We start from the raw sequence: 27,567 nt of genomic DNA, 5'->3' as shown, positions 1-27,567 counted from the left end.
TTGTACAGCGTGATGATGTTTGGATCCCTCATGTCTTGAGGTACTCCACCTTCTCTCCAGCAGAGGATTTCATGCAGCTCAGTGACGATGATCTCTTTGCAGCACTTTAGGACTTCAGCAGGGATGCTGTCTTTTCCAGGTGCCTTGCCAAAGGCAAGGGAGTCCAGGGCCACATGAAGTTCTTCTAGGGTTGGTTCACTGTCAAGCTCCTCCAGCACAGGCAGGCACTCAATGTTGTTCAGCGCTTCTTCGGTGACTACATTTTCTCTGGAATATAGCTCAGAGTAGTGCTGCACCCAGCGTTCCATCTGCTGCGCCCGATCCTGGATGACCTCGCCTGCTGCAGACTTCAGAGGGGCAATTTTCTTCTGTGTTGGACCTAGGGCCTGCTTGATACCATCATACATCCCCTTGATGTTGCCCGTGTCAGCTGCTATCTGTATCTGGGAACAGAGCTGGAGCCAGTAGTCGTTAGCACATCTCCTGGCAGCCTGCTGGACTTTGCTGCAAGCAGCTCAGAGGACCTGCAGGTTGCGCTCACTGGGACAGGCCTTGTATGCTGCTTGAGTTCTCCTCTTTTCCTCAGTGACTGGTGTCAACTCCTCAGAGTGGGCTTCAAACCAGTCTGCCGTCTTGTTGGTCCTCTTGCCGAATATGGACAAGGCTTTTTATTGTATACAATAAAAGCCATCAAAGTCAAGATTAGGTATTGTAATCTTTATATGCTGTATGCTCTAGACTTGGTCATTGAAAAGGGATTACAATAGGAGAGAATCAAACAACCTATATAGGTTGCTTTATAGGTCTGTAAAGTTTTTGCAAAACAGAGCTTCTTTCAATCTCCTGCTAAATTCCATCAAATGTGAGTTCAGCAAGTCCTTGTGCAAAGAACTGGGCCACCATCAAGGCAGTTCAGTGCAGGGCTGGCAAATTAAAATTAAAACAAAGAAACCAAAAAACCCTAATCTACATTTCTTAAATGTTTGTGACCAGGTCTGCTTTGTTTATTCTGCTCTTCCAATTGGTACTACCACGCCCCTACAAGGTTTCCAAATAGGTATTCAGTGGAACACAAAATTTTCAAGGTTCAGCTTTTATTATGTGAACAATTTGATACAAAACATTACAGTACTTCAAATAAAAACAAGCAAATAGACAACAAATATGGGCATTGCAAATAAGGCACATGTAAAAAACCACACATCCAGTGAAATAGACAGATTCTATATATATATTTGGAGGTAGAAATAATTACAAAAATATGGAACAATTTTAAGCAGGAGCAGTTCAGTTAAGACTAAGGTCCCCATTTTAAAACTGCCTTTGTAACATAGCTTATGTGGCATTTTATGCACTACATTTTGTGGCATCTCCATATTTTACCTCCGAGTACCAGCCGTGGTGGTGGGGAATCTATGCCATGAGTAATACAACAAGGAAATTACAAAAAGTTATAAATGTTCATACAAATGCATTGTAACAACATAAAAAGATTCTTGAAGCACCACATTTTTTTCCTCAAATAAAAAAAATCTACAATGCTCTTCTTTACAATTATCATTAGAGACCTAAAGATGCTTTTAATAGTGTTGCAATATCTAGTGGAATGGCTCCTTCTTCTCCTGTGGAATAAAAAGAATGTGTGAGAGAAACATTTTATGCAGCACAAGCAACTACAAAAGCATGTGAACCCCAGAACTAAATAAGTGGTTGTGCAGTCTTGTACTTTAACATATGGCAAAATCAATTGCATGCAGAGGTTGCATTCATATAAAAGAGGGAATATGGGATACAATGATCACTGGGCTTCTTACAAACCATTTACGCACACCTGATCTATGTGCTCAAGTGTGCTCCCAGGTGTCTGGTTTCTGAGCAACAGTAGCCATAAGCCCAAAAGTAAAACCTGAAGTTCCTCATAGAAGAGGTACCCGCTGCAACAGGGACTAGAAATCCCACTGCTAGTGCTTGTCATGCTTGTGCTGATCTGAGAAGCTGTAAACCAACAAGGAGGACAGGGCCACTTGTTGCCTGGCCTGCAGGTATCTGACAGGTCAACTGCTCAAGCACTAGGGACTGCTGAAGAAAGTTAATATGTGGAAACCCCCTATTTAAGGATGCTGGTGCTCTGAAGTCCACCTGCTTGTGACTTGCTAGATACTTTGGCCTAGTTCTCACTGAAGCAATAACTGTGTAGGATGGACAATTTCAGAGTGCGGGTCTGGGGAGGGGGGTCACATGACTGAATGTTCTTCCGCATAGAAAATGAGATGCCAGGAAGAAGGGTTATAGCCTAGCCTTTCCTCCAACATGCTACTCTTCTACATGGAGGAATCTTTTTTCTATTTTTTTGCACAGGGGAGCATTATATCACGTCACCCTCACCAACAATCTTTAGTGACTCAGCCCAGACATATTTATCACCCCAGTGAGAACTAGACTTTTAGCAGCAGAAAGCTAATAAAAGTAATAAAAAGTAAGAAGGAATCTTATGGCTTCCATTACCATATACCAGTGTTATTCAAACTGTGAGGCGCAGCTATTTAGGGCGGCGCCAGGAACTCAAAGGGGAGGCGCGGGATGTCCTCTTGCAGCGATACAGTCACACCCCTGGGCAGAATATGAGCCAGACTTCTGCACATCGTCTGTGCTTTTTTTTAAAGCAGAAGAAATGGGAGTTGCTCAGCTGCGAGTGGCTGCTACTGCCCTGCCCTTTTCCGAGCATGCTCGACTTGCAGTCCTTAACCCTTGCTGATCCTTGCCTGGTTGGTTTCTTGTTCCCAGCCTGGGACCGCTTCTCATCAAAGTGAAATCTCTCTTTTCAACCTCCTCCCTCTTCCACTCCCCCCTTTCGATCTCCGAACCTTCCCGCTGCATTAAATTAATAAAGGGTTCAATCCTATCCAAGGAGAACGGGAGAAATGACTAGTTGGATTGGGGTCCACAGGGGTGTGTGTGTGTAATGTTGATCAGACTGGTTGTTCACAAAGTTCATTTGATAAAACAATTCTATTGGTATGCTTACAAAGTTTAAAAAAATTAGTCCTCCTGGACCAGACAAAATCTACCTACTCCAGCATCCTGTTTCCAACAGTGATCAGCAGCTGATCATTTATAAAGCATGTATATTGCTGTGTATTAATAATATATTTTTAAGATCTGTATTTAATTAATGATAGGATTAATATAATTAATATTAATATAAATATATATTTAATATAATATTATAATAAATATAATATTATATTTAATCTAGTTAATATTTCTGGCCACTTCCTGTTTAACGATGTCACTTCCAGCCCTCAGGAACATGATGGGGAGTCATGGCCAACAGCCACGGGGGTCAAGGGAGCCACTGGCTGGAAAAGTTTGAGTACTACTGCCATATACAGACACTGCTTAACTTGTTAGCACTTACCTGCATCTGCTGCTGTCATATCTTGTTCTAGTTTTAATTTCTGCTGACTGATTCTGAGCATGGATTCCTCTATAGTCCCTTTACTTATGAGCCGTATAACTTTCACTTCTCTTGAAATAAAATAAAAAAATTAAGTTTTATTGTTCAACATGTGTTATTTATTCATAGGAATATATTCTTAGATTTATAGCATAATCCTAACTTGCGCTGGAATAGGCAGGCTGGTGGGCCTGCGCTGTATCCAGCGCAAGTTTGGGGCTGTCTGAGCCAAGAGAAAACTTTTCCCCTTACCCTGGAGACAACCACAGCAGCCCCGATGGGTCTCCTTGGAGCTGTGCCTTCTGATGAGGTGTCACAAACCTGAACAGCCTGGGACTGCTCTGGGTTGCCCGGGAACAAGGTCAGGATCTGGCATAACTGCCAGATCCTGTCCCTGTCTCCCAATCCCTGCTTATCCACACCCAGGAACACCCGGAAACACCCACCACCCATCCTGAAATGCCTCCCTCCCACCTCCTCTCCACGCCCCTGTGCTGGCTGAGCTTGGCCGACGCATACTTACAAGGGCCCAGGGCTCACATTGGCACGGGGAGGCCAGTGCACATTTGTGCACCCCTCAGAGTGGCGCAGAAGTGCTTGACAGCACTTTTGCGACACTTCTGGGCTTGAAAGGGACCTGTGTCAACCCAAGGGTGCTTCTGGATTGCACCCTTAACCTCTGTGACTCTTTCCTCAAATGTTTCTCTTCCAATCTGTCTAATCACTCTTATGTTCTTAAAAAAAAAACTTAAGAAATCTCTCTTAAGAAACAGAAGTTCTTCTGTTGGGAACAGGGCTCTGTTCTTTGCCCCCACTATTGTCTCTACCACACTGTTCTTGGACACTTCATTAATTCCACGCTTTCAGTACCACTGTATATAGATGACATGCAGTTCAACTAATTTCTATACTAGAATTTGGCCTGCCATCCAATGTCAACTATCTGTGACATTTCAGCCTGCAGGATTCATCATCTCAAGCTCAAAGTGTCCAAAACTAAACTGCTAATTTTTCTTCCCAAGACCCTCTCTCTTTGAACTCTGCTCCTCATCCATTGACAATGGCATTGTCCACCCTACTGAACAGGTTCCAAACTTTGGGTTTATCTTTGACTTAGTCTCTCTTCCTTATTCCCTATATTCACAGCCTATCACCAAATCATACCACTTTTCCCTTTATACTACTGCAAGAACACAGTCCTTCCTCTCTGCCCCCTTGGCAAAAACTATAGCTCACAACCTATGGTCAGTCTCTTTGTCTACTGTATTCTCCTCATCTATGGTCCTCCGTTGCCTCAGAACCCCCATCTCCAGTCAGCATTGTTGCCAAAATCATTCATCTCTGATATTGCTCTCTGTCACCCTCACTTTAGATCCCTTTACTAGTTACCTGTCTGTTCCTCAATTCAGCACAAGTTCCTTGTCTTTACTTTCAAAGACCTCCTCTCACATCTCACTATACTCCTGCCCATAACCTTCCCTCCTCCAGTTTCACCATTCTCAGCAGTCTGAAAGTCTCCTCTTTCCTCTGTTCCTTCTCTGTTGTTGCCTCCTTTATCCCCTGGAACTTGCCTCTGTGTGATCTCTCTCTCTCTCATACTTCTGAAACTCTGTTTCCTTCTGAAACTCACTATTTTTCGGAACCCTTTGGTCCAGCACCTTAGGTCTTTTTTCTTTACTCTAAGTATAGGCAAGGGAGACTGTCTCTTATTAATTTTTCATATTTTTATACAGCTCTTTCTCCAAGGAGCTCAGAGTGGTGTGCTTTAGTACAGTTTCACTACAGTGCTGTTTGTCCTGGTTGTGAATGACATCTATTCTAGCAGTGGAAGCAGTGCATTCTGGATTGGGTGAGGCCAATCAATACCAGTTTCCTGCCTCACAGATGCCATTGAGCTCCTATAGAGTTGTTTCACACACTGCTTGACTTTTAGGAAGAGTTTCCCCTGTGCTAGATACTATGGCCAGTATAAGAAAAAAGTTCCTTACCAGCCTTTGTTTCAAAACAGCATGTAATTTGTAAGCATAAGAAAATGTTCATCATATAAAACCATTGACATTTGCCCTCAATTAAAAAAAAAAAACCTACCTAGTTTGTCCTACTCTGTGGCATCGGTCTTCAGCTTGCTTGTCATTGTAAGGATTACAATCAATGTCATGAAGTATAACCACATTGGCTGAAGTCAAGTTAATCCCAAGACCCCCAGCTTTAGTGGAAAGCAAGAAGATGAAGATACCCATATCTGAATTGAACTCGTCTATTAGATGAATTCTACCAACAAGAGAGAGAAACAAATTAGTTTTTTTCCTTCATGGTATGCCCATAACAAACAGGCAAGGCTCTCAAACTGTGGGTCCATGGCCCATTAGTGGGTCACATCCCAATTTTTGGTGTTTTGTGAAACTGACAGGGTAGATTAGGCTATATGTATTAGCAGTTAAACAACCAGCTACTTGGGGAAGCACTGCTGCCCAGTCACCATTATAGCCACAGAGGCCTGAGTGGATGGTAAAGTGAAACTTTTTCAGGTTGGACTGATACTAAAAAGTTTGGGAACCACTGGGCTAGGGCATTGAATATTCTCTCACTGACTAACATTAACATCTCACAACATAGAAATAATTTTCATATTACCTGCAACACAAAGGTTTTCGATAGAGATGCAAGTGATGCAGATCTCACACCATTTTCCAGGCATCACAAGCAGCGAATCAAGTGATGCATATGAATTTGTGAACCAGCTCAAAGTTTATGAAATCATTTTAGTTTTTATCCTCAAACGGCAACTGTAGTTACATTATCTTATTTTAAGTTTTACGGCTATATGTATGGTTCCTTTCATGTGTACACATCATGCGAAAAGGAGAAATTACATTTGGAAATTATATAAAATTATCCAACATAAAAATATTTAGAACAGCATGGAGCTTCTCATTAACAAAAATTCTTTATTTAAATTCTTCTCTGATTATATACAAAGGGTGGCACCCAAACCTTTAGCACAGCAGTGTGTGATTAGAAGCTCCTTTCACTTGTAGAAGGACCCCATAACTCAAATGCAACTCAGCTTCCATTTGTAGGAGGAGTTTTGAGTGACGGCACAAGGCTTAGCCAAAGATTGGCTCTTCGCCTAGTGGATTAAGACCAAGCAGCCTGACTGAAGAACCACGGCAATAGCTAGCAGTCTATTACTTGAGTCCAACGTTGCCCTGTCCTTGGCCTGGTCTGCACCCTTCAGTGAATGTTATGGGTTGGTGCCCCCACCTCCCTTGTCTTATATTCAAGTCCTGATGCAGGAGTAAGAGAGGAGTAGGGCTGCCCCTGTGAGAGAGGGGAGCTGGAAGGTGGGTGAGATTGCACCGCTGTGAGAGAGGGGTGGGGAATGATGTGGTGCACTGCTATCGGGACTGGATTGGACAAGAGAGGTGGTTTTGGGAGTGGGTTGTTGGACCTTGCAGACTAGGGCCTTTCCTCACTCCCCCCCTCCAAATCTCTGGCTTTTAACTGTGGGTGTGGACTTTTTTTAGTGTCAAATTTTTAATCTGAGCAGGTGCATTGTTATAGTGGCTTTTAGGGCAGGCCTCGCCGGTAAGTTGTATGTTTATCTTCTGAGGGGAGCTATGTGGAGGGGAATAGTGGCACCATCAACAGAGTGACGGGCCATGGAAGATATGGTGGTGGGGCGAGGGCTGGCCGTTCCAGGGTAAGGAGGGTCCATCTTAGACAGATCGTCCCTATTTCCAGCCTTCCCTCCAGCTCTCTGGGGGCCTTGGCAGTAGTGCCCTGGGTCTGAAACTGCTGCTCTTAAATGCCAGATCAGTCAATAATAAAACCTGTCTCATCCAGGATTTAATCCTGGGTGAGGGTGCTGATCTGTCTTGTATTACGGAGACATGGTTGGATGAAGCGGGAGGAGTGAATCTTTCCCAGCTTTGTCCCCCAGATTTCCGGGTAGTGCAGCAGCCACGACTGCAGGGACAGGGAGGGGAGGTCGCGATAGTCTATTGGGAGTCCATCTCCCTTGCCAGGAGCCCTGTCCGGCAATTCACTGGGTTTGAGTGTCTATATGACTTGTTGGAAGGGCGGGACAGGATTGGGATTCTGTTGGTGTACCGTCCGCTTTGCTGCCCAACAGTTTATCTGCCTGAGCTGACTGGGTTGATCTCGGATGCTGCATTGGAAGCCCCCTGCCTATTGGTGTTGAGCGACTTCAATGTGCACGCCGAGGCCCCAGAGGTAGGTGCAGCTCAGGATTTCATGGCCACCATGGGCCTGTCACTAAAGATCTCTACCCCAACCCATGAGGCTGGACACATGCTAGACCTGGTGTTTTTGTCTGGGCAAAGGGATGGTGATCTGGATGGGGAGGAGATCGACATCACTCCGTTGTCATGATCACTTCCTGGTAAGGTTTAGACTTGTTGAGGCCTCCTGTCTCCGCAGAGGAGGTGGAGGACCTTACTGTATGGTTGGCCCCCATAGACTGATGGATCCGAATGGTTTCCTGAGGGCTCTGGGGGATTTTCCTGCTGCTAAGGCCAGTGACTCATCTGAGGCTCTGGTTGATCTCTGGAACAAGGAGATGGACAGGGCTGTGGATGAGATTGCTCCTGAGCGGCGCCTCCCAGCCAGCAGTCAAAGTGGCTCCTTGGTTTACCAAGGAGCTTCGAATGATAAAGCGGCAGGGTAGGCGTCTTAAGCGACGGTGGAGGAAGACTCGTGACAGATCCGACCGGACACAGGCTAAGGCCCACTACAGGGCCTACTCTATGGCGATAGTGGCAGCGAAGCACTTCTTCATCTTCTCTGCCACTATTGCATCCGCACATAGCCAGCCAGCAGAACTGTTCCGTGTGGTGCGGAGTCTCTTCCATCAGTGGATCAGGAGGACCACAAGGAGGTCCCTGCAACACCTTTGCTAGGCACTTTGCGGATAAAATCGCTTGGATTCAACCACAACTTGGACTCCAAGATGACAATGTCTAGTGATGTCCCCGTGGCACCTGTCAATCCTGTTTTGTGGGATTCTTTTCAGCTTGTAGAACCTGAGGATGTGGACAGGATCCTTTGGAGTGTGAGGCCATCCGCCTGCCCGCTGGATCTGTGCCCAGCATGGCTGATTAGATCTGCCCAGGAGGGACTGGCTGAGTGGACAGAGAGGGTAGTAAATTCATCTTTGAGGGAGGGGGTGGTGCCGCTGGCATTAAAGCAAGCAGTGGTTCGCCCCCTCCTGAAAAAGCCCTCTCTGGACCCCTCTATGTTGGATAATTATTGGCCAGTCTTGAACCTCCCATTTCTGGGCAAAGTGATCAAGCGGGTGGTGGCGTCTCAGCTCCAGAGGATCCTGAATGAAATGGATTATCTGGATCCCTTTCAATCTTGCTTCAGGCCTGGTTTCAGGGCAGAGACGGCCTTGGTAGCCTTGGTGGATGACCTACGCCAAGGGCTGGATGGAGGGAGTGCGTCCTTGCTAATCCTTTTGGACTGCTCGGTGGCTTTCGACACCATTGACCATGGTGTCCTTCTGGGACGGTTGGCCGAGGTGGGGATCAGGGGCACTGTTTTGCAGTGGTTCCGGCCCTTCTTGGCCAACAGGTCCCAGATGGTGGTATTAGGGGACTCTGGCACCCTGGCCCTTGAGGTATGGGGTGCCACAGGGTTCTATATTGTCCCCCATGTTGTTTAACATCTACATGAAACCGCTGGGAGACATCGTCCGGGGATTTGGAGTTGGGTGCCATCAGTATGCTGATGACACTCAGCTCTATCTCTCCTTTCCACCTGACACCAGGGTGGCTGTCTCTGTCCTGGAGCACTGCCTGGAGGCAGTTGGGATCTGGATGAGGGCGAACAAGCTGAGATTAAATCTGGACAAGACAGAGGTCCTCCTGGTGCAGAAATCCATAATGCGGGTGCTGGACTATCGCCCTGCTCTGAATGGGGTTGCACTCCCCCTGAAAGAGCAGGTTCGCAGCTTAGGGGTTCTCCTGGACTTGCAGCTCCTCCTGGATGTCCAGGTGTCGACTGTGGCCAGGGGTGCCTTTGCCCAGCTTCGGCTGGTGCGCCAGCTGCGGCTGTACCTGTCTCGGGCGGATCTGGCCATGGTGGTCCATGCCATAGTGACATCAAGATTAGATTATTGTAACACGCTCTACGTGGGGCTGCCCCTGAAGACAGTGCGGAAGCTACAACTAGTGCAGAATGCGGTGGCTCGGGTAGTTGCTGGGGGTCGGCGGTTTGACTCTGTCACACCGCTACTCCGGCGCCTGCACTGGCTGCCCATTTGTTTCCGGGCTGAATTCAAGGTGCTGGTTATGACCTTTAAAGCCCTAAACGGCTTGGGCCAGCGTATTTGAGAGACCGCCTTCTTTCGTATAATCCGGTCTGTTCTCTAAGGTCATCAGAAGGGGCCCTATTGGTTTTGCCATCATTGAGAGTGGTGAAGGGAATGGCGGCCAGAAACAGGGCTTGTTCGGTGGTGGCACCTGCACTATGGAATTCCCTCCCCTTTGAACTGAGAGCGGCTTCCTCATTATTAACGTTCCGGCGGGGCCTGAAGACTTTTTTATTCAGGAAAGCCTTCGAGGCACTATAAGGGCTGTTTTTATAAATTTATAACTTATGTCTTTTACTGCATGCTTTCAATCTGCTGCTATGTATTTTATCTTGTTTTAATTGTTTTTAAGTGTTTTGTATTTTTAATGTTGATCTGTTGTCTTGCATTTTAACTTGATTGTTAGCAGCCTTGGGTGCCCTTCGGGAGAAAGGCGGAATACAAATCTAATAAATAAATAAAATAAATAAATTGGGTGCAACCTAGAGAACATGATGTTAAACAAAATTCTTTAAATACAGTTTTTGTTAACTTGAATTTTCAAAGGCTTATTTTCTTTCTCCCCAGTATTTAGAGCCGGATACAAACATGTGCAAAAAAAAGCCACTGGTTGGACCTAATAAAGCTGTTAGTGTGTCATTTAAAAAGTCTTACCTACCTATCAGAAATCTGCGTCTTTCCGTCCAGCCTAAGGTAACGGTGTTGCTGTTGTTTCAGAAGAACCTCTAGAATGTCCAGCATCATAGTAAATTGGCTAAAGAGTACAACTCTATCACCCTAATGGAGGGGAAAACACACCCACAAACATCATTTAAGAAAAATCATTTAGAAACAGAAACATGCTTTAGAAACAGAAATAGAGATGTATGTCACTTAATGATGGGGATATGTTCTCCATTCTGTTGTTATGCAATTAGGTTAAGTGAACATTCAGCCCAATCTTGTGCCTTTGTTGCGTAAAAAGATACTCCCTACCAGACACTAGCTTGCTGCACACGCTACTGGAGATAGATTGCCTCCAACACTCTGACTGACACTCTGCTGCAGGCTATGGGAGATCTGACTGCCTCATTAAGAGCCTTTTTGTTGTGCTCTGACCACTGTCTATATACAGTCCTTCGTTAAGTGGACGGTTGTTAAGCAACATACGCCTGTACACAGAAATGGTTTATATAGATCTCGCAACTGGATACATAACTTAGGCACTTGAATAAGATCTATCTGAACATCATGAGTCAAAATTCTGAGGGTCTCCAATATATCTATCAAGCAGGTCTACTACATCACCTTCCATGCCACGAGATAATTCACATATGCATCCTCAACCAGATCAAGAGCAACATTGCATTTGCCTATGCTGGCACTACTGGTAATTTATAAGTGGGGTGCAAGGTGAGCAACTACAGTGTACTACTAATATAATACAGAGATGTTCTGTATTATGTCTCTCTCTCTCTCTCACACACACACACACACACACACACACACAGAGAGAGAGAGAGAGCAAGCAAAACTGCCCCAGAATTAAAACAGATTCATATTGCACTTCTATGTAATTTAAGCCAATGTGTACACAAGAGCCAAATTCTAGCAGATCAGACCCAGTCTCAATCATTGTAATCCTAATTTAAGACATTTTTAAAACAAAGCTTTACATTCAGATTTGAGTACTCGGCAGAAAAACAGTAAAATATTCAATGTGTGCTGTTTGTTTTTATTTTTGCTACATATGGATACTATTTCTCCTTTTATCCAAACCTGAGAGTTTCAAATTTAGCCTAACAAATATGAGACCATGAAGGATAAATGGCTAAATTCTTTTGTAGACATTATACTACCAAGGGGTGAACTGGGATAGGAAATGTTAACATGGTTAATGGCAAACTTAGGTAGATGGAAAGGAATGGACGACTGAACATTTCCCACCATCCTCTTCTATCAACTCACACATGATACAGTAAGTATGGTTAGCATCACAATGACTCTCGACTCCAAAGATGTTCATGGCCAGGAGGCGGGTGTATAGATTTCCCATATCCAAGCTCAACACAATACTGGTTTTCTACAGGCTTCCATAGTAACGGAATAATCTACAATCAAGATTAGCTTATTTACATACAAGATGTGCATATTGTGGTATGTCCAAAATATACTTGTAGAGCAAACCTTTTCTTTGAAGTCAGATAAAATACATTTCAGTGTTTTAAATTTTCCAGAATCCAAAATCAGATCCATATCAAGCTTAAAATCATGGACGCTTGCATATTGTGTACATAGCAGATGTAATTCATAATCTGTCATCACAGACATATCTTCAAATATAAGGTCAGGGTTTGCTTCACAGTGTGTAGGCTCCTACAACAAAAAAGTACCAAAAGAAACAAGGTTTAAGAATTACTAAGAACATTAAAATGTAATTTCACCTGTTTTGTACAGGATAACACAATCCTGCCAAACACAAAATGTGATTAACATTAGTACAATTAACTCTTCAAAACTTGTTTCTCACTAGATTAATAAAACTTTACAGCACAATCCAAAAGTGGTGTTGAGCTGGTGTGGCTGTAAGGTACGTTTGCCTGCTCAGGAGCTAGCTGGGCTGGTGCGAATGTCCGCACTGGCCCAGCAGCACCAAATTCCATCCAAGCACCAGCCAGCCAAGGTAAGTTCTTTTTTTTTTTTTAATTAATACTTTTAAATTTTATTACACACACACACACACACACACACACACACAATTAAAAAAACACATTACAAGTTTTATGGCAAATGTGGAGATATCAAGCAACATTTCTTGTTCTACTACAAAATCCTACAAAAAATTATCAAACTTTAAAACAGTCTACACCTATTATAAAATACCTTTTCCACACAAATAGAAAAATAAAAAAAACATAGAAGTTAACTCCTATCTACTCATCAGCCAGCCAAGATAAGTTCGTGACAGGCGGTGCAGGGGTGGGAGGGAGGGTGATAAGAGGGTGGTCTGGAGGTGGTCTAGGGAGGGGCTTTTTTGGATGGGAGGAGGGTGGAACAATGGGAGAATAGGTCCTCGAAGGGAGTGGGATTAGTGGCAGCACATGCCACATCCTAACCCCCTCACGGCCCACCTGGTGTTACACTGGGCTTCCCAATCTGCACCAGCTAAATAGCTGGCATGGATCCAAGAAGCCCCATTGGGGTGGCTGGGGCTTTACTTGGGTAAGGGGAAAATATATCCCCTCACCCCAAGGAGACCTCCAGCTGGCTCCTAAACTGCACTGGATGAAGTTCAGTTCATGTGGCCTGGCTGCACCAGCACAGTTTAGGATTGGGCTTGCCCATCTGATTTGGTATGTTAGCTGAATCTGACTTTGGGGAAAAAAGTCAATATTAAAACATTTAAGATTAAGGGCCCAGTCCTATACAGTGTGCGCACTGTAGCAAGAACCGGTCCAGCTAGCGCCAGTGAACTGCCGCTGCTCCGCAATCGCACGGACCACTGGGCAGGAGAGAGGTAGATGGGGGCATGGGGGGCATGGGGGGAGGGGGGAGAATGCACCCCAGCACTGTCTGTTCTAGTGGCTGTCTGCTGGTATTCATTTGCATCTTTTTAGATTGTGAGCCCTTTTGGGACAGGGAGCCATTTAGTTATTTGATTTTTCTCTGTAAACCGCTTTGTGAACTTTTAGTTGAAAAGCGGTATATAAATACAGTTAATAATAATGCGTTCTGGGGTGAGGGGAGGCAGAGGGAGGGCGGGGAGGAGGTGTGTCAGGGGTAGGAGGGCTGCTCCACCAGATCCTGAGACTCCATGTCGGGCTGCTGGCCCGACATGAAGGCTCTTGATTCTACGGTGACCCTTGGGTGGTCATAGAATCAAATAGCCCCACTGCAGGGCTACTTGCCTTACCTAGAGGAAGGGGACAAAAGTCTCCTTCCCCCTAGGAACTGCTGGTGCTGCCCAGGTTGCACTGAGGATATAGCGGCAGCCATTTTCGGCAACGCTACAGCCCTGGGCGTCAGGCAGCTCAGGATTGGGCTGTAAGACACTTAAGTATTCATATTACACTTGTGTCTTGAAAGTAGTCTTGCAATATCAATAATTATCCAGATAGTAGTGCGCAGGTGGAGACCAAAGGCCAATGACAACTATGTTGCAAGGTGGCAGTGGTGGTACAAGAAAAAGAGGATACATAACTTCATTTCTCTTCCTTTACCTACCTAATCAACTGCACATCAATTAAATTGCTCTTCCTTACAGATTCAATGTGAGGAGAGAACAAGAGAGTGAATGAAGGCAGTAGTTCAGTTTGATCAGGACTGGAGTCAAGGGAAAAAATATATTACCAATGGGGCTTACTCTTAGGTGAGCACACTTACAATTGCAGCCAAAATCTATGTGATACATGTACCTAGGCTTAGTTTCATCAGTAGGGGATGAGAAATGAGGAGATATATTTCTCATTGGCCTGACTTATAACAGACAAGTCTATTTAACTATGGACATGGGTTTATGTAGTTTTTGCCCTTAGAAATCATTTCTGGTCTCCCCCCCCTGCTCCCGTTTTAGGGACCTTACAGTACAATTCTAAACATGTTTACTCAGAAATAAGTAAATAAGAAATAAGTTCACTGAATTCAAAGGAACTTGCTCCCAGGCACACATACATAGGTTGGAAAACCAAATAGCTGATTTTAGGATGGTTGATTTTTAGGTTTGAGCATCTATAATCGCTTTATTATAGGTTCACATAGGGACGGGGAAGAAAGAAAAAGAGACTTGACCTTACCAACGGTTTCATTTGGGTCACACTTTACTTAATGACTTCTAGTACAAATACTATATGTTTTCTGTATACTGGGGGTGGGGCTCTGTATCTGTGGATCATGTATCCACAGATCTGACTCATCACAGGTCCCCAGACCTGTGTTCAGCCCGACTTGGCCCAACCTGAGCCTTCTGGAGGCGACCACAGCTGTGCTCCAGTTGGCTTTGGAGGCTTTAAGGGGCTAAAACAGCAGATTTCCTTATCTGGTATCCACAGTGGAGTCCAAGAATGGATCTCCCGCAGATACCGAGGCCCCACCTGTCTATCCCATTTAAGGTAACAGACAACATATTTTTGTATGTGTATCTTGCATGATCACTCCCATGGTTTCCTGACCATTCATTATAATTAGTTCCACCATGTACATTTCACAGAATTTAAGATCTTTTACCTTATTTTATCCCACAGCCTTTAATCCATTTTCAAAACCTAGGATGTTTTCCTAAGAAAGGTCTTCTCCATTTAAACAGTTGACTTCAAACTTTAAATGCAGTAATTGCCACAGTTGCTATCTTGTGAAGTTACTGTATTAATTCTGTCATGAATTCTGTAAGCAACCGCTTGTTGCATTTTATTTAAATCCAGCTTCTTACCTTGAGCATAAGTGTTGACATCGCCTTAAGTTTCTCAGTTGTATAGTACTGGCGATGTAGGAGTGGGTGATTGGCCATCTTTCTTAGCTGCATCATAACGTTGCCCATTTCTGAACTTTTTCCTACGGTCAAACAAAAGGAAACAGTATAAAACTTACTCACCGATTGAGTATTAGCTGCAAGTGTATTCAAGGCAGATTTTGCATGTATGAAAAAGCAAACAGAGTTTACTATTTCTGCTCTGTACTACATGAGATAACTAGTGGAGGAAAAATCAAAACATTTGCATACCTTGATTATCAATAGATTTCTTTAAGCAGCGAAACAGATCTTGATATAGTTGTTCCTGTTTCTCAGACATTTCACACAATTCAATTATATCCTTTTTGGGAGGTAGTTGTTTGAGGACCTGGTGGGCCAAAACAAGATTCTGATTTATTTGCTAAGGATTAAAAGTACAAATTTACAGACTGCTCCTAAAACACATTTGCTTAGAAGCAAATTGTATTCAGGAGAACTTATGTCCAGCAATTACAGTCCGCATTGCAGCTAAAAGCAAGTGTCGCAAGTTAAAATGAAAAGGGGATATACCTCTTCTTTTACTCTTCTTAAGATGAATGGTTTTATTATCTGCTTGGCATGTGCAATTCTCTCCTTTTCATATATACTGTGCTCCTCAGTTGCTTTCTAGAAAGAAAACAATGTCAAAAGCAGAAAGTGCAGGTCATACAGAGTGTGCAGTCAATGTATGCTATTACACAGGCCAACACACATTTTGCTTCCTTAAATGTTACACCAATTCCTGGGTATATTTTGGGTGCTGGTTCCAAAAATGGCATCCGTTTTGCCCTATCACGTCTAGTTTTGAAGATATAGTATAGCCTCTTTAGTGAATGGTTCAAGCAGCTTCCTCATGAGGAAGCCTACACCATGGCTTCCTCATGAGGAAGCTGCTTGAACCATTCACTAAAGAGGCTATACTATATCTTCAAAACTAGATGTGATAGGGCAAAACGGATGCCATTTTTGGAATCAGCACCCCAAATTCATATCAAACCACCATAAAGTTTGGAAAAAACTTTTCTGACCCTCAGTTTTGTAGGCCTGTGTTATCAGTGAGTGTTTCATCATTTACTTCATACGAAAGTGATTGCTCTCATTTGAATATTCTAACTCAAGAAATTCTCATATTCACAGTTGAAGCCTCCAAAACATACTGTAATATGCACCTCCCCTACAGTCATAAGTGGATTTATTCTGGAGCTGCAATTTTGAAGACTACATGGTGAATGGGCACTATGAAGAATGGACATAATCTACATTTCTGAGCAATAAACATGCATTCAAAGAATACTTACTGTTTTAGTAGAGGAGAACATCCTCCGAATTTCACTGGTACTACTACTAAACATGTGCGGCATGACAAAATTCAAAAGGGACATAAGTTCTAAAAGATTGTTTTGAACTGGAGTTCCTGTTAGCAGCAAGCGACTTTTTGCCTATGGCCATTATAAAAACAAAGAATTACAACCATCAGTTGTTATAATAGTAAATGACTAAAATATCTCTAAAAGAGACATTACAACAACAGGAGGATCATCTCACAGTTGAAGAATTTAATTCTTTCATCAAGCAACATAGTAAGAAAATAATTCTGCTTTTTCCTGGGGGTATTATAATCTAGTCTTATTGAATTCAAAGAGCAGCTTCAGTCAGGACAATAAGGGAGGGTATCAGGAAACTCCAACTATTTCCATGCTTTTCTGTATGTTCTGAAACAGAGCTTCCATGTCCCTCCATCAGAAAGAAAATATTCTATTTTAGATGAGATGGTGAAAAGCAGAGATCACGTCACATGTATTTCCTGCTATTGTGACATCAATATAATATCAGAAACCATTTTAAAAATGGCTATTTTGACACTCTTTAAAAGAGTCAGTCAAGTTATGGCGACTAGTTAACAAACTATGTACAGACTTGTTCAATATCAAAACACAGAAGACTTTCTCCTTCCTCAGTTGTGAAAGTGGCCCTATAATGATCATGAAGTTGTCCAAGTGGCAGATTTAGATTTCGATTTAAACCTTGTTTCTAAGCACACTCTGATTCTTGGTTCTTTTTAACATTTTTACTGAAAAGTTTCAAATAATCTGACCTAGGCTGCAATCCTAACGCACTTTCCTGAGAGTAAGACCCATTGAACAAAATAGAACTTACTTCTGAGTAGACCTGGTTAGGATTGTGCCCCTAGTCAACTTATTTTGTAAGATAAGAATCAGAATACAACTCACTGCAGACACTCGTCTATAAGTCGATCTCACAGGTAAGTCAAAGGCAGGTTTTGAGCCCCAAATCATGGAATTTTCTATGACCCTTGGATAAGTTGGGGGTTAAACTTGGGGGGGGGGGGTCTGACTATAATTTTGTCTGATTTTACCTGAAGCCAGATCCTGAAAAATAACCTTCCATTAATTGTTACCTAAAAACTAGTTTCTAATTTATTAAAAATACAATAAAGATCATAAGATGCATTTTTGTTCATTAACTTTTAAAATTCTGGTCTTCACAACATTTGTGTAAACACTGTCAGAGTAAGTGCCTGTAAACAACATACCAGTAGAACCATTAATCAAATCCTTCTTTAAGGTGCCTGGTGTGTGAAGCCAGAGACTCTACATATAACATGCAACATAAAACATGTAATTGGGAGCGTGCAGTTCAGTTCACAGCAGGGAGATAAGCAACAACGACTGAGCTGCGCACAGTTGCAACCTGATTTACTCAGAAGCAAACCCAGTGCTTTCCATGGGTATTATTCTTAAGTAACGGTGCATTGTAGCCTAGGCGTTTCAGAGGAAAATGAGGATCACATCCTGGGGTTTTAAAAACCAGACCCCCAAACTTGTGTGTGTGTGTGTGTGTGTGTGTGTGAAATTCTTTGCAAATGACTTGCCAGGAATGTTCAGAAGCAGCGGCAAAAGAAGAAGAGGAGGCATTTCCCTTCTTCTCCAAACTGGAAGGGAGACAAAGGGAATTGCGGGTAGGCTTTGTGGGAGTATGTGCTGCACTTACATAGCAGCAGCCCATACAGACTACAATTCCCAGAAGTGCCTTCAATTCTCTTCCTGTCTGGAGAAGAGGCTAAAATGGCTGCCTCTGAATACTGTAATTACTGGTAAAAATTCTCCTTTTTTTCCACCTGCTTCCTGCTTCTCAGCCCATTTCCACACCCTCCCCACTTCACCAGACAGCTGCTGAGCTTCCATAAGCTTCCCAGAAGCTCCCAGAGGACTATGCTCCACTTACTGCATTGACCCGGGTATAAGTCGACCCAGGATCTCAGGCTCCATTTTTAGGCATATTTTTTTCAACCAATAGGTGAGTACATACGGTATGAATAACATATTTAACTTTGTTAGGGAATAACAAACTTAAAAGCAACTAAACAAACTGCTTGAGAGAAGGTGTCAAAAGCAAGGAGACAAAGTCTTACATTAATTGTCATCAAGTGTTGATAGCGTACTGAACCCATGTTCTTTAACATGTGACCTTCATCAAATATTGCATAATTAAGTTTCATCCGTCGGAACAGACTACGGTCTTCTGGACTGCTAATAGCACAATTATACCTATCAAAAGAGCAAACTATGAGCAAATACCAGTCTATATACAAATACAGTCCATACTGATATTTGAAGGGTTGAGAGGCACCTGTAATAACTAATATTTATAGAGTCCCATCTATGTGATAAAGATAAAGAGAAAACAGCTCCTATGTTCCGAAAGTCTTACAATCAAAAACAAAGAGAGCCAACAGAGGAAAAGGAGGGGAGGAGTACAAGGAAGAATATTCTATTACAGGGGTGTCAAACTTGTTTCATACAGTGGGCCGAATAGCATTCATGATGCCTGCTGAGGGCTGGAGATGATGTCATTAGGCAAGAAGTGATGTCATTAAGCAGGTCATAACCAGAAATAAGCACTTTTTTCTCACTTAGGAATACATTAGCTGCAAAATGACAGAAGAGAAAATATGCAAATCTTGATCATATTTCAAGATATGGGAGAGCCAAATTATCATGCAGGTTGCCCTTTCAGCAGTGCCACCTCAGCACTGCTCAACAGTTGAGAGCTTGAGGGCCAGATAAAATGCTTCAGCGGGCTGCATCCGGCCCCGGGCCTTATGTTTGACACCCCTGTTCTAGTAACCATGCTTAGGTTTAAATCCTCTAAAAAGTTTGGTAACCACTGCCCTACTTATTTCTCCACTCCAGAAAGAGTCTCTCCTCTCTCCCCAATACTAAGTCATGTAGTGACACTTATTCAGGCCTGGCAAAATATCAGGGACTATTAGTGTAGACTGACTGGTGGCAGGGAAGGTGGGGACTGGTGGAGGAATGACTTGTATGACTTGTATAATCCCTGGTGGGTGCAGTGCTACTGTACATGTTCTGTATGCAGACATAGTGAGCCCCTCATGATAAGTGATAAGAATTCCCTTGTATAAGACAAAAGGGAAGGGGTGCACTTGAGGATATCACTGGAGAAGCAAGATCTTTGCCCTCAGTGATACCAGACATTGAGAACCAAACTTATTTCTATTTGCATTCATGTTTCTTGCACTTGCTAGAGTGTACTGAAATGTTAGCAAGCAAATGGGTTATGATTCAACCTCAGATGAAAGACTGTAACGAAGTGCTTTGTTAGGTAACAGGAAGTGGCTAAATGCTACATAATTCTTGTACTTACGTTGTCACAATCACATTAAAATCTACAACTTTATTATGGATATCCATTCTAAGATGCCTTCTGTCTTCCTGAGATCCTAGAAAAAAATATAAGATTTTTTTTTTGTGCCTCTAGAGAACCCTTTTCTAAAAATTCCCATCAATTTTATGATAGTTCACAACATTTAATTTTTAAAGATCACATTCCCAGTTCAGCTATAGATGTTTTATTCCAAAACATATAATTTCTTACCATAATAAAATAAGACTTGGAGTTCAGGACACCACACGTTAACTTCTCTTATCCAGTTATCTATTACAGAACACACTTGAAATTATTATAGAAGCATTTTATAAATGAACACACAGATCAGTATTAGTCCAGGCTTTCTTTTCATTGATCTGTCACGCTGCTGCTCCAGTGGCTGCACTGGCTGCCAGTTCGTTCCTAGGCCCAATTCAAGGTGCTGGTTTTGACCTTTAAAGTCTTAAATGGCTTACGACCAGTGTACTTGAGAGACTGCTTTCTCCTGTACAATCTGGTCTGTTCTCTGAGGCCATCAGAAGGGGACCTGTTGGTTGTGCTGCCATCGAGAGAGGTTGGTGAGGATGGCGACCAGAAACAGGGCCTTCTTGGTGTTTGCACATGTGTTATGGAATTCTCTCCCCTTTGAGCTTAGGACAGCTTCCTCTTTATTAATTTTCCAGCGAGGCCTGAAGACATTTTATTTAGGAAAGGCTTTGAAGTCTTATAATGGCTGCTTTCAGAATGCTATAATGTTTTCTACTGACGTGTTTTATTGCTGGCTGCTTTGCTTTTATCATTGTTTTTATAGTTTTATCTGCATTTTTTTACTTTTTGTACTATGTATTTTATGTATTGACTGTCACCTGCCTTGGGTACCCTTCGGGGAGAAAGGCGGATTACAAATCCAACAAATAAACTACTATTTTGGTTAGTGTGGTTGTGGATTGGATAGTGGACTTGGTCTTAGAAAACCTAGGTTCAAAACCCTGCTCAGCCATGAAGATCACTGGATGACATAGGCTCAGTCAGTATCTCTCCATCTAACTTTCCTTAAAAGGCTAAGGGGATAAAATGAGATAACCCATGTGAGTGCTGCTCTGACATCTTTGGAGATGTCACTAAATCAATATCACTAAATAAGATCTAAAAAAAATAATTAATGAAATTCCTTACATACCTATTGTTGATGCTGGCACTACAATCAAATGTGGACCAACGTCACCCACTTGATAAAGATATGCCAAAAATGCAATTGCCTGAATTGTTTTTCCTAAACCCTAGATAAACAATGGAGGAATACAGAACAGAATTATCTTAGCAGTAATGCTACTGTGGATTAACTCATCAGTGTTTAATGTTATTTTGCAACTTGTTTCTGGTTTTAAGATCGTGAAATGGATAGTAATACTTTAAATAATACATTTAATAAATATTTAAAAAGTAAGGTGTTATCACATTCTGCTGTTTATTTGCTAAATGGGACTAACCATGTTAAAAATAGCTTCCTTATTGTTACTATAAGAAAATGCATTGCATAAGCCTTAACATCCTTTACAAGCACTCAAAGACATTTTCTATATCTGACTCCTTAGCTACAGAGCTACAACAGAAACTGGACTTACTGGCTTGACCAGCTGTCACTCACTCCCTCTTGGTGAATTTTGATCCCCAGACCATGAGAGGTGGTGGCTAATCCCCAACCTATGCTTTTTTGTCTACTGCCTTTCAGGGCTGCCTTCTTTTTTTTAAAAAAATTTTTTTTGAAACCCCAGCTAAAATGGTATCAACTACTTCCCAGCTCCCAAAGGGCAGCTGCTGGTCACCTATCAGTACATGCCTCTGTTAACACGCACAAGCCAGGAGCCACTGGACGGAATATTACTGAATATTCTGGGAATTCCTCCTGCTTTTCATCAGCCATTCTGAACCTTTCTATGGCTATCGCCCCTTAGGAGCTCTACTCTGGTTCCAGGGCCCCCTGGAACAAACAAGGATACAATATGAACAGATAAACATAAAATCACCTTCTTACAGTTTTCAGTTTGTGACCCTTTCAAATGTGTCAGGGCTTCCCAGGGGGCCACATGGCTCACGTTGAGAATGGCTGATCTAGAGAACTTGAAGGATATCCCTCTAGTGGTGCAGCCTGTTCAATCCTGTGAACATGAGTAATTACTACCATAACTCCCTCCTCATTAGTCTGTTGGTTCACCTACTAGAACTATTGAATAGCTACATGATGCAGCTTGGTCAAACTCTCCATCCCCCATTTCGGTTACTGGAGTAGTACAAGCATATGCACCAAGACCTACTGGAAGATAACTCCCCTCCCATGTTCTACTGCACTGAATATAGTCCTAAATAAGAAACACTAAACCTAAGCAGTTTGCTTAATGTTGATCATGCAATTAGGAATGGTAAAGTAAAAACAGAAGAGAGCACAACAATATTATTTTCTGAAAGAGATTTTCAACTTACCATTTCATCAGCTAAAATGCCATTCAGCGAATGCTTGTGCAGCAGGGCTAGCCAATTCAAACCAATCTTCTGATATGGCTTGAGCTCCATACTAACAACAGAACAGAGTACACCCCATGAAAACTAGTGATCAGCAATTCATCAAACACTTGACATACCATAGTTTAGGGTACAAGCTCAACAACTGTTAAGCTCCACTAATTTTTTTTCCTGCAGCAAACAAGTAAAATATAGAATTTGCGTATGTATATACATTTGGGAAACGTGGCAGACATTCAAAGACAGGTATACATGCATGTATTACTTCCAACTTTTGCAAAAACATAAACAAAGGAGTAACATTGGGGTTACCTGCCCAAATCACAATATGGAGCAATGGGTTATGGAAGTTAATCGTCATGGGGAAAAATATATGTACCTATAGTCATACGCCACTTAATGACGGTGATTGGTACCACAATCCCATTGTCAAGCAGTGCTTGATGTAATGCGAACCCTCCACAGGGAAGGGGATGCTTTGCTCCCCTCCCCTCTGGATGGTTGTCTGAGCCTACCAGAGGCAGCGCACATCCAAGTCACTGTCTCTGCGAGGCTCAGACTGAAGGAAAGTGCGCCTCTCGTATGACCTCTGGTTTCACAGAGGAAACGGGAAATTGCATGAGAGGCACGATTTCCCTCAGTTTGAGCTTTGCAGAGGCAGTGCTCAGATGTGTGCTGCCACTGGGAGGCTTAGACAACCCTCCAGAGGCAAGGGGAGCAGAGCGGAGGGTGGGGTTGTGTGCCCCCAATGACCATGTGACCACACATGGTCGTCGCATATGCGATCCTGGTGTAAACCGGTAGGTCACTAAGGGGCACACACCTGTATATGTACACTATTCATTTCCATGGGATTAAATATGCTCAGTGATTACAATACAAGGATTTCTGCAAGTTTACCTAAAAGCACTAGTCCACTCTAAAGGTGAATGAAAAGGAATGTAAGACATTTCAATACAGATAAGTATCCTCCCAAAGTAGCAGTGGAAGCCTAAGAGCGCAATCCAAAGGATGTACTTGGCCGGTGCAAGTCCTCTGTGCCTAGGAAGGTTGCAAACGTGCCAAAAAGCATGTTTGAACCTTCATGTGAGTCAGCTGGGCTGGTGTAGGGAAGCATGCTGGACTGTGGAGGCCAGATCCAGCCTCCACACCATCCAAGCTCGGTAGGTTTGTGCCAGCCAAGTTCAGCTGGCACAAGGATCTGGGTGTGTGTGTGGGGGGGGGGAGTGGGGCCCGGATCTGGCAGTTATGCTTGATCCTAGCCCTGTTCCCAGGTGGCATGGAGCAGCTCTGAGCTGCTTTGTTCTACTCTGATCTGCACCACGTCTTTAGGAGGTGCAGATCCAAGTAGACCCATTGGGGCTGCTGCAGCTCTCCCTGGGGTAAGGGGAATTTTTCTCCTTGCCTTGGGCCAAGCCACAGCTAATCCAAAATTTGCACAGGACACAGCACAGGCTCGCCAGTCTGCCTGTTCCAGCGCAAGTTAGGATTGCACTGCCTGTCAATAACCTAAGATGAACTGCACAGGAACATTCCTCAAGAACTAGTGCAGGCTTTTTCTGGGTAACTGGCTACTTGACAGAAGTCAGTTAGATTTGAAACTCTCAACTATCTGAACATAGCTCTCATTTTTTCTGTACATATAATATTTTCTAAAGAGCAATTCTACCAAACCTTTGATTCAGAATGGACGGTTGCTCAATGTTCCATCCACCTCCACCATCTCCGGTGATCCTGGTCACTTGTTTAGTCAGTTTATTCGAGATCTCTTCACATTTGTTCATAAGTTTTAACACTACATCTCTTTCTCTTAATAATGTTTTGCAGTTCCATATAATATCTTCTGACAAGCCGTTCGTCTTACACATTTTAGTGAACTATGAAAGAAAAAAAAATCTGCTAGTTTTAACTCAAGGAAAACATCAAACCAAGCCTGAACAAACTCAGAAATAGCTTAGTGCTCCATCCTATCCTTTCCTTGAGATATGCTATCATATCTCCATGAACTCTGGTGCAACGAAAGCCCCACCTGCGTAGAAGTCCATCTGCTGATGGATGTGCTGCAGACACCAATGCAACACTGAAAAAATGTAGTATGGACACTGGCAGAGACCAAAACAGAGAGGAGATTAAGGCAGGATAAGGGGAGTTGGTGCACACCAATCCCAAGCCTCTTTTAGATGATGGACATAGTCCCGACATCGGAAAGCACTACACCAAAGACAGACCTGATTGCAGGTACGAGTAAGCCTACAGCAAGCAATGGGGAAATCTCATCTCCCACACCCCCAGTCTCACCCACCTCCCTACAAAAGAGCATAGGATGCAGATTGCATTTGACAGCCAATCACAGAACTCCTGCCACAGCTTAGGCAAGAAAACAGGCAGCACATGCTATACCTCTCTGGTAAGTCAAAAGGTAGCTTTGGTGATAGGAACCATGGTGAAAGGGTACTTGGTGCACAAAGGGAGCAACTTTGCACAGACAACTTAATGTCACTCACAAGTATGGCAAGCTATTACGCTAACTTGTCTTTTCAGAATTCTACGTTTTCCTCTTTCATCAGATTTCATCCAACATTACACGACATTCGTCAATGTTCTTTTATTTCTCTTATTTCTGTTTAAGTTTCACGTATATTCACATGTGTTATATAGTTATTTATATTTTTCACTGGCCAAAATAAATTGGCAAGCTAAACATGACTATGTTTTGATATTCATTCATTTCTGACTCTCTTGCATGCGCTGGTTCCTAAACAGACAAAAGTGCAAGGTATTGCTGTATAAGAAAGGGGAAAGTCTGATGAAGTTTACAAGGACAGTAGTAGAGTGTGGGTTGGATTGGCTTTGTTTAACTAAAATACAAGTGGTATAACACATAATCTCCACGTTCTCGCCCATCCTCTGGATATCAGCACTTCTGCTGTTGAGAGCTCTTTCCATGAATGATGCTCCTTCTGCAGAAGCCATTAGCAAAGATGCTACCCACAACTATACAAACTGTACAAACGTGAAAGGTCAGGGAAGCACTCGTGCCTCCTTAGGGAGAACTAGGATCACACTGAAAATCACTATCATAAATTGTTAAGAACTGGTAAGTTTTAAGTTGCCAGATCTAGATCAAGGTTGTTGAAATTTTATGATTCAACAACAGAGGGCACTGTTGCATTTGTAAACAAGTTAGAATACGCTTGCAAGTTTACTTTTAATTTTTTTTCTTTTAGTTTACTTGTCTGAACTGCAAACGCAAAATAATACCATTTATCTTCCAAAGAGAACATTCTTATGCAATTACAAGAAAGAGAAGAATAATGTGCTATTTGGTCTACATATTGATATTAGAGGATTTGATTTCTATAGCTACCCAAAACTTTTGTATTACAAGAAGTATTATTTACCTTTTGTACAGTACAGTAATTGAACTCGGAGCACAACAGAAACAGATTCATTTAATTTCTTACAATTGAACACATTAAATAGTAATTATTTAAATATTTAAGAACTATTAATATGTTCATGTAATATGTACAGAACCCAAGTAGTGATATGGCCAAAGTATGTATGAGTAAATAAGGAAGGCCTATGGTCAAATCTCCATTTAGAAATATTAAGACAATTTAGCGGCTTCATACAATCAAAAATGAACCACATTTCTGGGAAATACTCCAGATCTACTGGGAGCTGTGTAACCATTTTGAAGTGGTTGGATCATCGCAGAAAAGGCCACAATATACAGCAACATCATTTCCAAAGACAGACACGAACAGTCATGGTCTTTGTGTTCCTACACCTCCCACATCGAAAGGGGGAAAATGCATTTTCAAAGCCAAGACAATCAACATGGACATACTTGTCAGCAACCTGGCCACTTTTCTCAGACCGCCTCCAGCACCAGAGAACCACCCTTTCTCACTTGTTTTAACAGAGAAGTGATTCAAGGATACAAGAAATAGAATTCAAAACAAGCTAATATTTTCCTAATCCCAAGGCTGTCAAAAGTCTTTTGTTGCACCCATTATTGCAAATAGGTATGAGATAGCATCTATTTTATTTCTAAAGAAGTTAATGGTACCCACTATATATGGGATTAACAGGTCTTTTTGCTTTGTTAGGGTGTAGATTCATAATGAGGCTTTGCCTTATTGCCCTTGAATGTAACTCAGAAAAAAAAATCTTCAAAAGTTAAGAAGGGACTCTCCTTGAATATTAACCTTGTACTAAGAGAGTAGTCTGTTCTATACAAGAGAAGGGAGAACGCCCTGAATCTGGCATTCAGAGATAACCTCTTATCTCTGAATGCCAGATGTTAGGGAGTGGCAACAAGATACAGGTATCTTGTAGCATAATGCACTCCATGAAGCACCTGGTGGGCCACTATCTCACAGCATGTCTGATCCAGCATGTCTCTTCAGAAGTGGATTGAACTCTATCAGGCTGTAGATTGAGGATTCACACTTTACTGCTATTTATTTATTTTATTTGCTGTATTTCTATCTCTTGAGGGAGCATCGCACTGGCCAATTGCTGGACTTGCATGTGATTCAGGGCTACTACCCATCTGCAGTGCCCTACCCATCTAGACACACTCATATACACCTTGTATCCTTTGCATCATTGTTGATATCTGCTGGCATGACTGTCAAGAGGCCGCTCTCTCTGTTCCCCTGCAACTGTCCGCCTTAGATAGCATGGCAGAAGGGGGCTCATGACCACTGAAGAGTTCCCCACCAGCACCACTGGAACCCAAGTGAGGATTCTTGCAGACCTGGAGAACAGAGAGGCCCTTCCCCTGGAGAGTGTCACCCTGAGGCCAGCTGTGGTGAAAAATAACTATGTCAGGGAAGAAGGAATTCCTAACTACTAACAGAAGAGACAACAACTGTGATCAGGCCAAAGTTTTAATGGCACAGTCCCAAAGACAGAATAGCATGTGAAAGAGAAACACACAGGAGTGATTACCATCTCCTCCTAGCAAGGCTGTTGTGCCAATGCAAGCTGTCTGACAGAAAAGCAAAGAACAGAAACCAGTGAGGTCTAGCTGCAACTGTTGGTTCACAGTCTATGATGGAGACTGCAAAGCCACAGGGCCTGACTGGA

General features: G+C 42.8%; 1 protein-coding gene across 2 annotated transcripts in view; it reads right to left on the bottom strand.

The window, feature by feature from the left end:
- Positions 1–1,041: 1,041 nt before the first annotated feature.
- SMARCAD1 (SWI/SNF-related, matrix-associated actin-dependent regulator of chromatin, subfamily a, containing DEAD/H box 1) overlaps positions 1,042–27,567 on the bottom strand; it is a 74,051-nt gene continuing 47,525 nt past the window's right edge. For both annotated transcript variants that reach the window (XM_066631684.1, XM_066631685.1), the window contains 15 exons: positions 24,142–24,344; positions 22,429–22,519; positions 21,128–21,227; positions 20,176–20,235; positions 19,945–20,020; positions 18,689–18,824; positions 16,554–16,694; positions 15,787–15,882; positions 15,487–15,604; positions 15,196–15,317; positions 11,958–12,146; positions 10,450–10,568; positions 5,546–5,728; positions 3,419–3,528; positions 1,042–1,622 (listed from right to left, as the gene is read on the bottom strand). In XM_066631684.1, coding sequence (XP_066487781.1) covers positions 1,561–1,622; positions 3,419–3,528; positions 5,546–5,728; positions 10,450–10,568; positions 11,958–12,146; positions 15,196–15,317; positions 15,487–15,604; positions 15,787–15,882; positions 16,554–16,694; positions 18,689–18,824; positions 19,945–20,020; positions 20,176–20,235; positions 21,128–21,227; positions 22,429–22,519; positions 24,142–24,344 — 1,806 coding nt within the window. In that variant the 3' untranslated portion in view covers positions 1,042–1,560. The remainder of the gene's footprint in view (positions 1,623–3,418; positions 3,529–5,545; positions 5,729–10,449; positions 10,569–11,957; positions 12,147–15,195; positions 15,318–15,486; positions 15,605–15,786; positions 15,883–16,553; positions 16,695–18,688; positions 18,825–19,944; positions 20,021–20,175; positions 20,236–21,127; positions 21,228–22,428; positions 22,520–24,141; positions 24,345–27,567) is intronic.

The sequence above is a fragment of the Tiliqua scincoides genome, chromosome 6 (genome assembly GCF_035046505.1).
Source record: "Tiliqua scincoides isolate rTilSci1 chromosome 6, rTilSci1.hap2, whole genome shotgun sequence".
In the NCBI taxonomy this organism is placed as follows: Eukaryota; Metazoa; Chordata; class Lepidosauria; order Squamata; family Scincidae; genus Tiliqua; species Tiliqua scincoides.
Note: the sequence above shows the minus strand (reverse complement) of the source record. Positions and strands in the feature narration are given on the sequence as shown.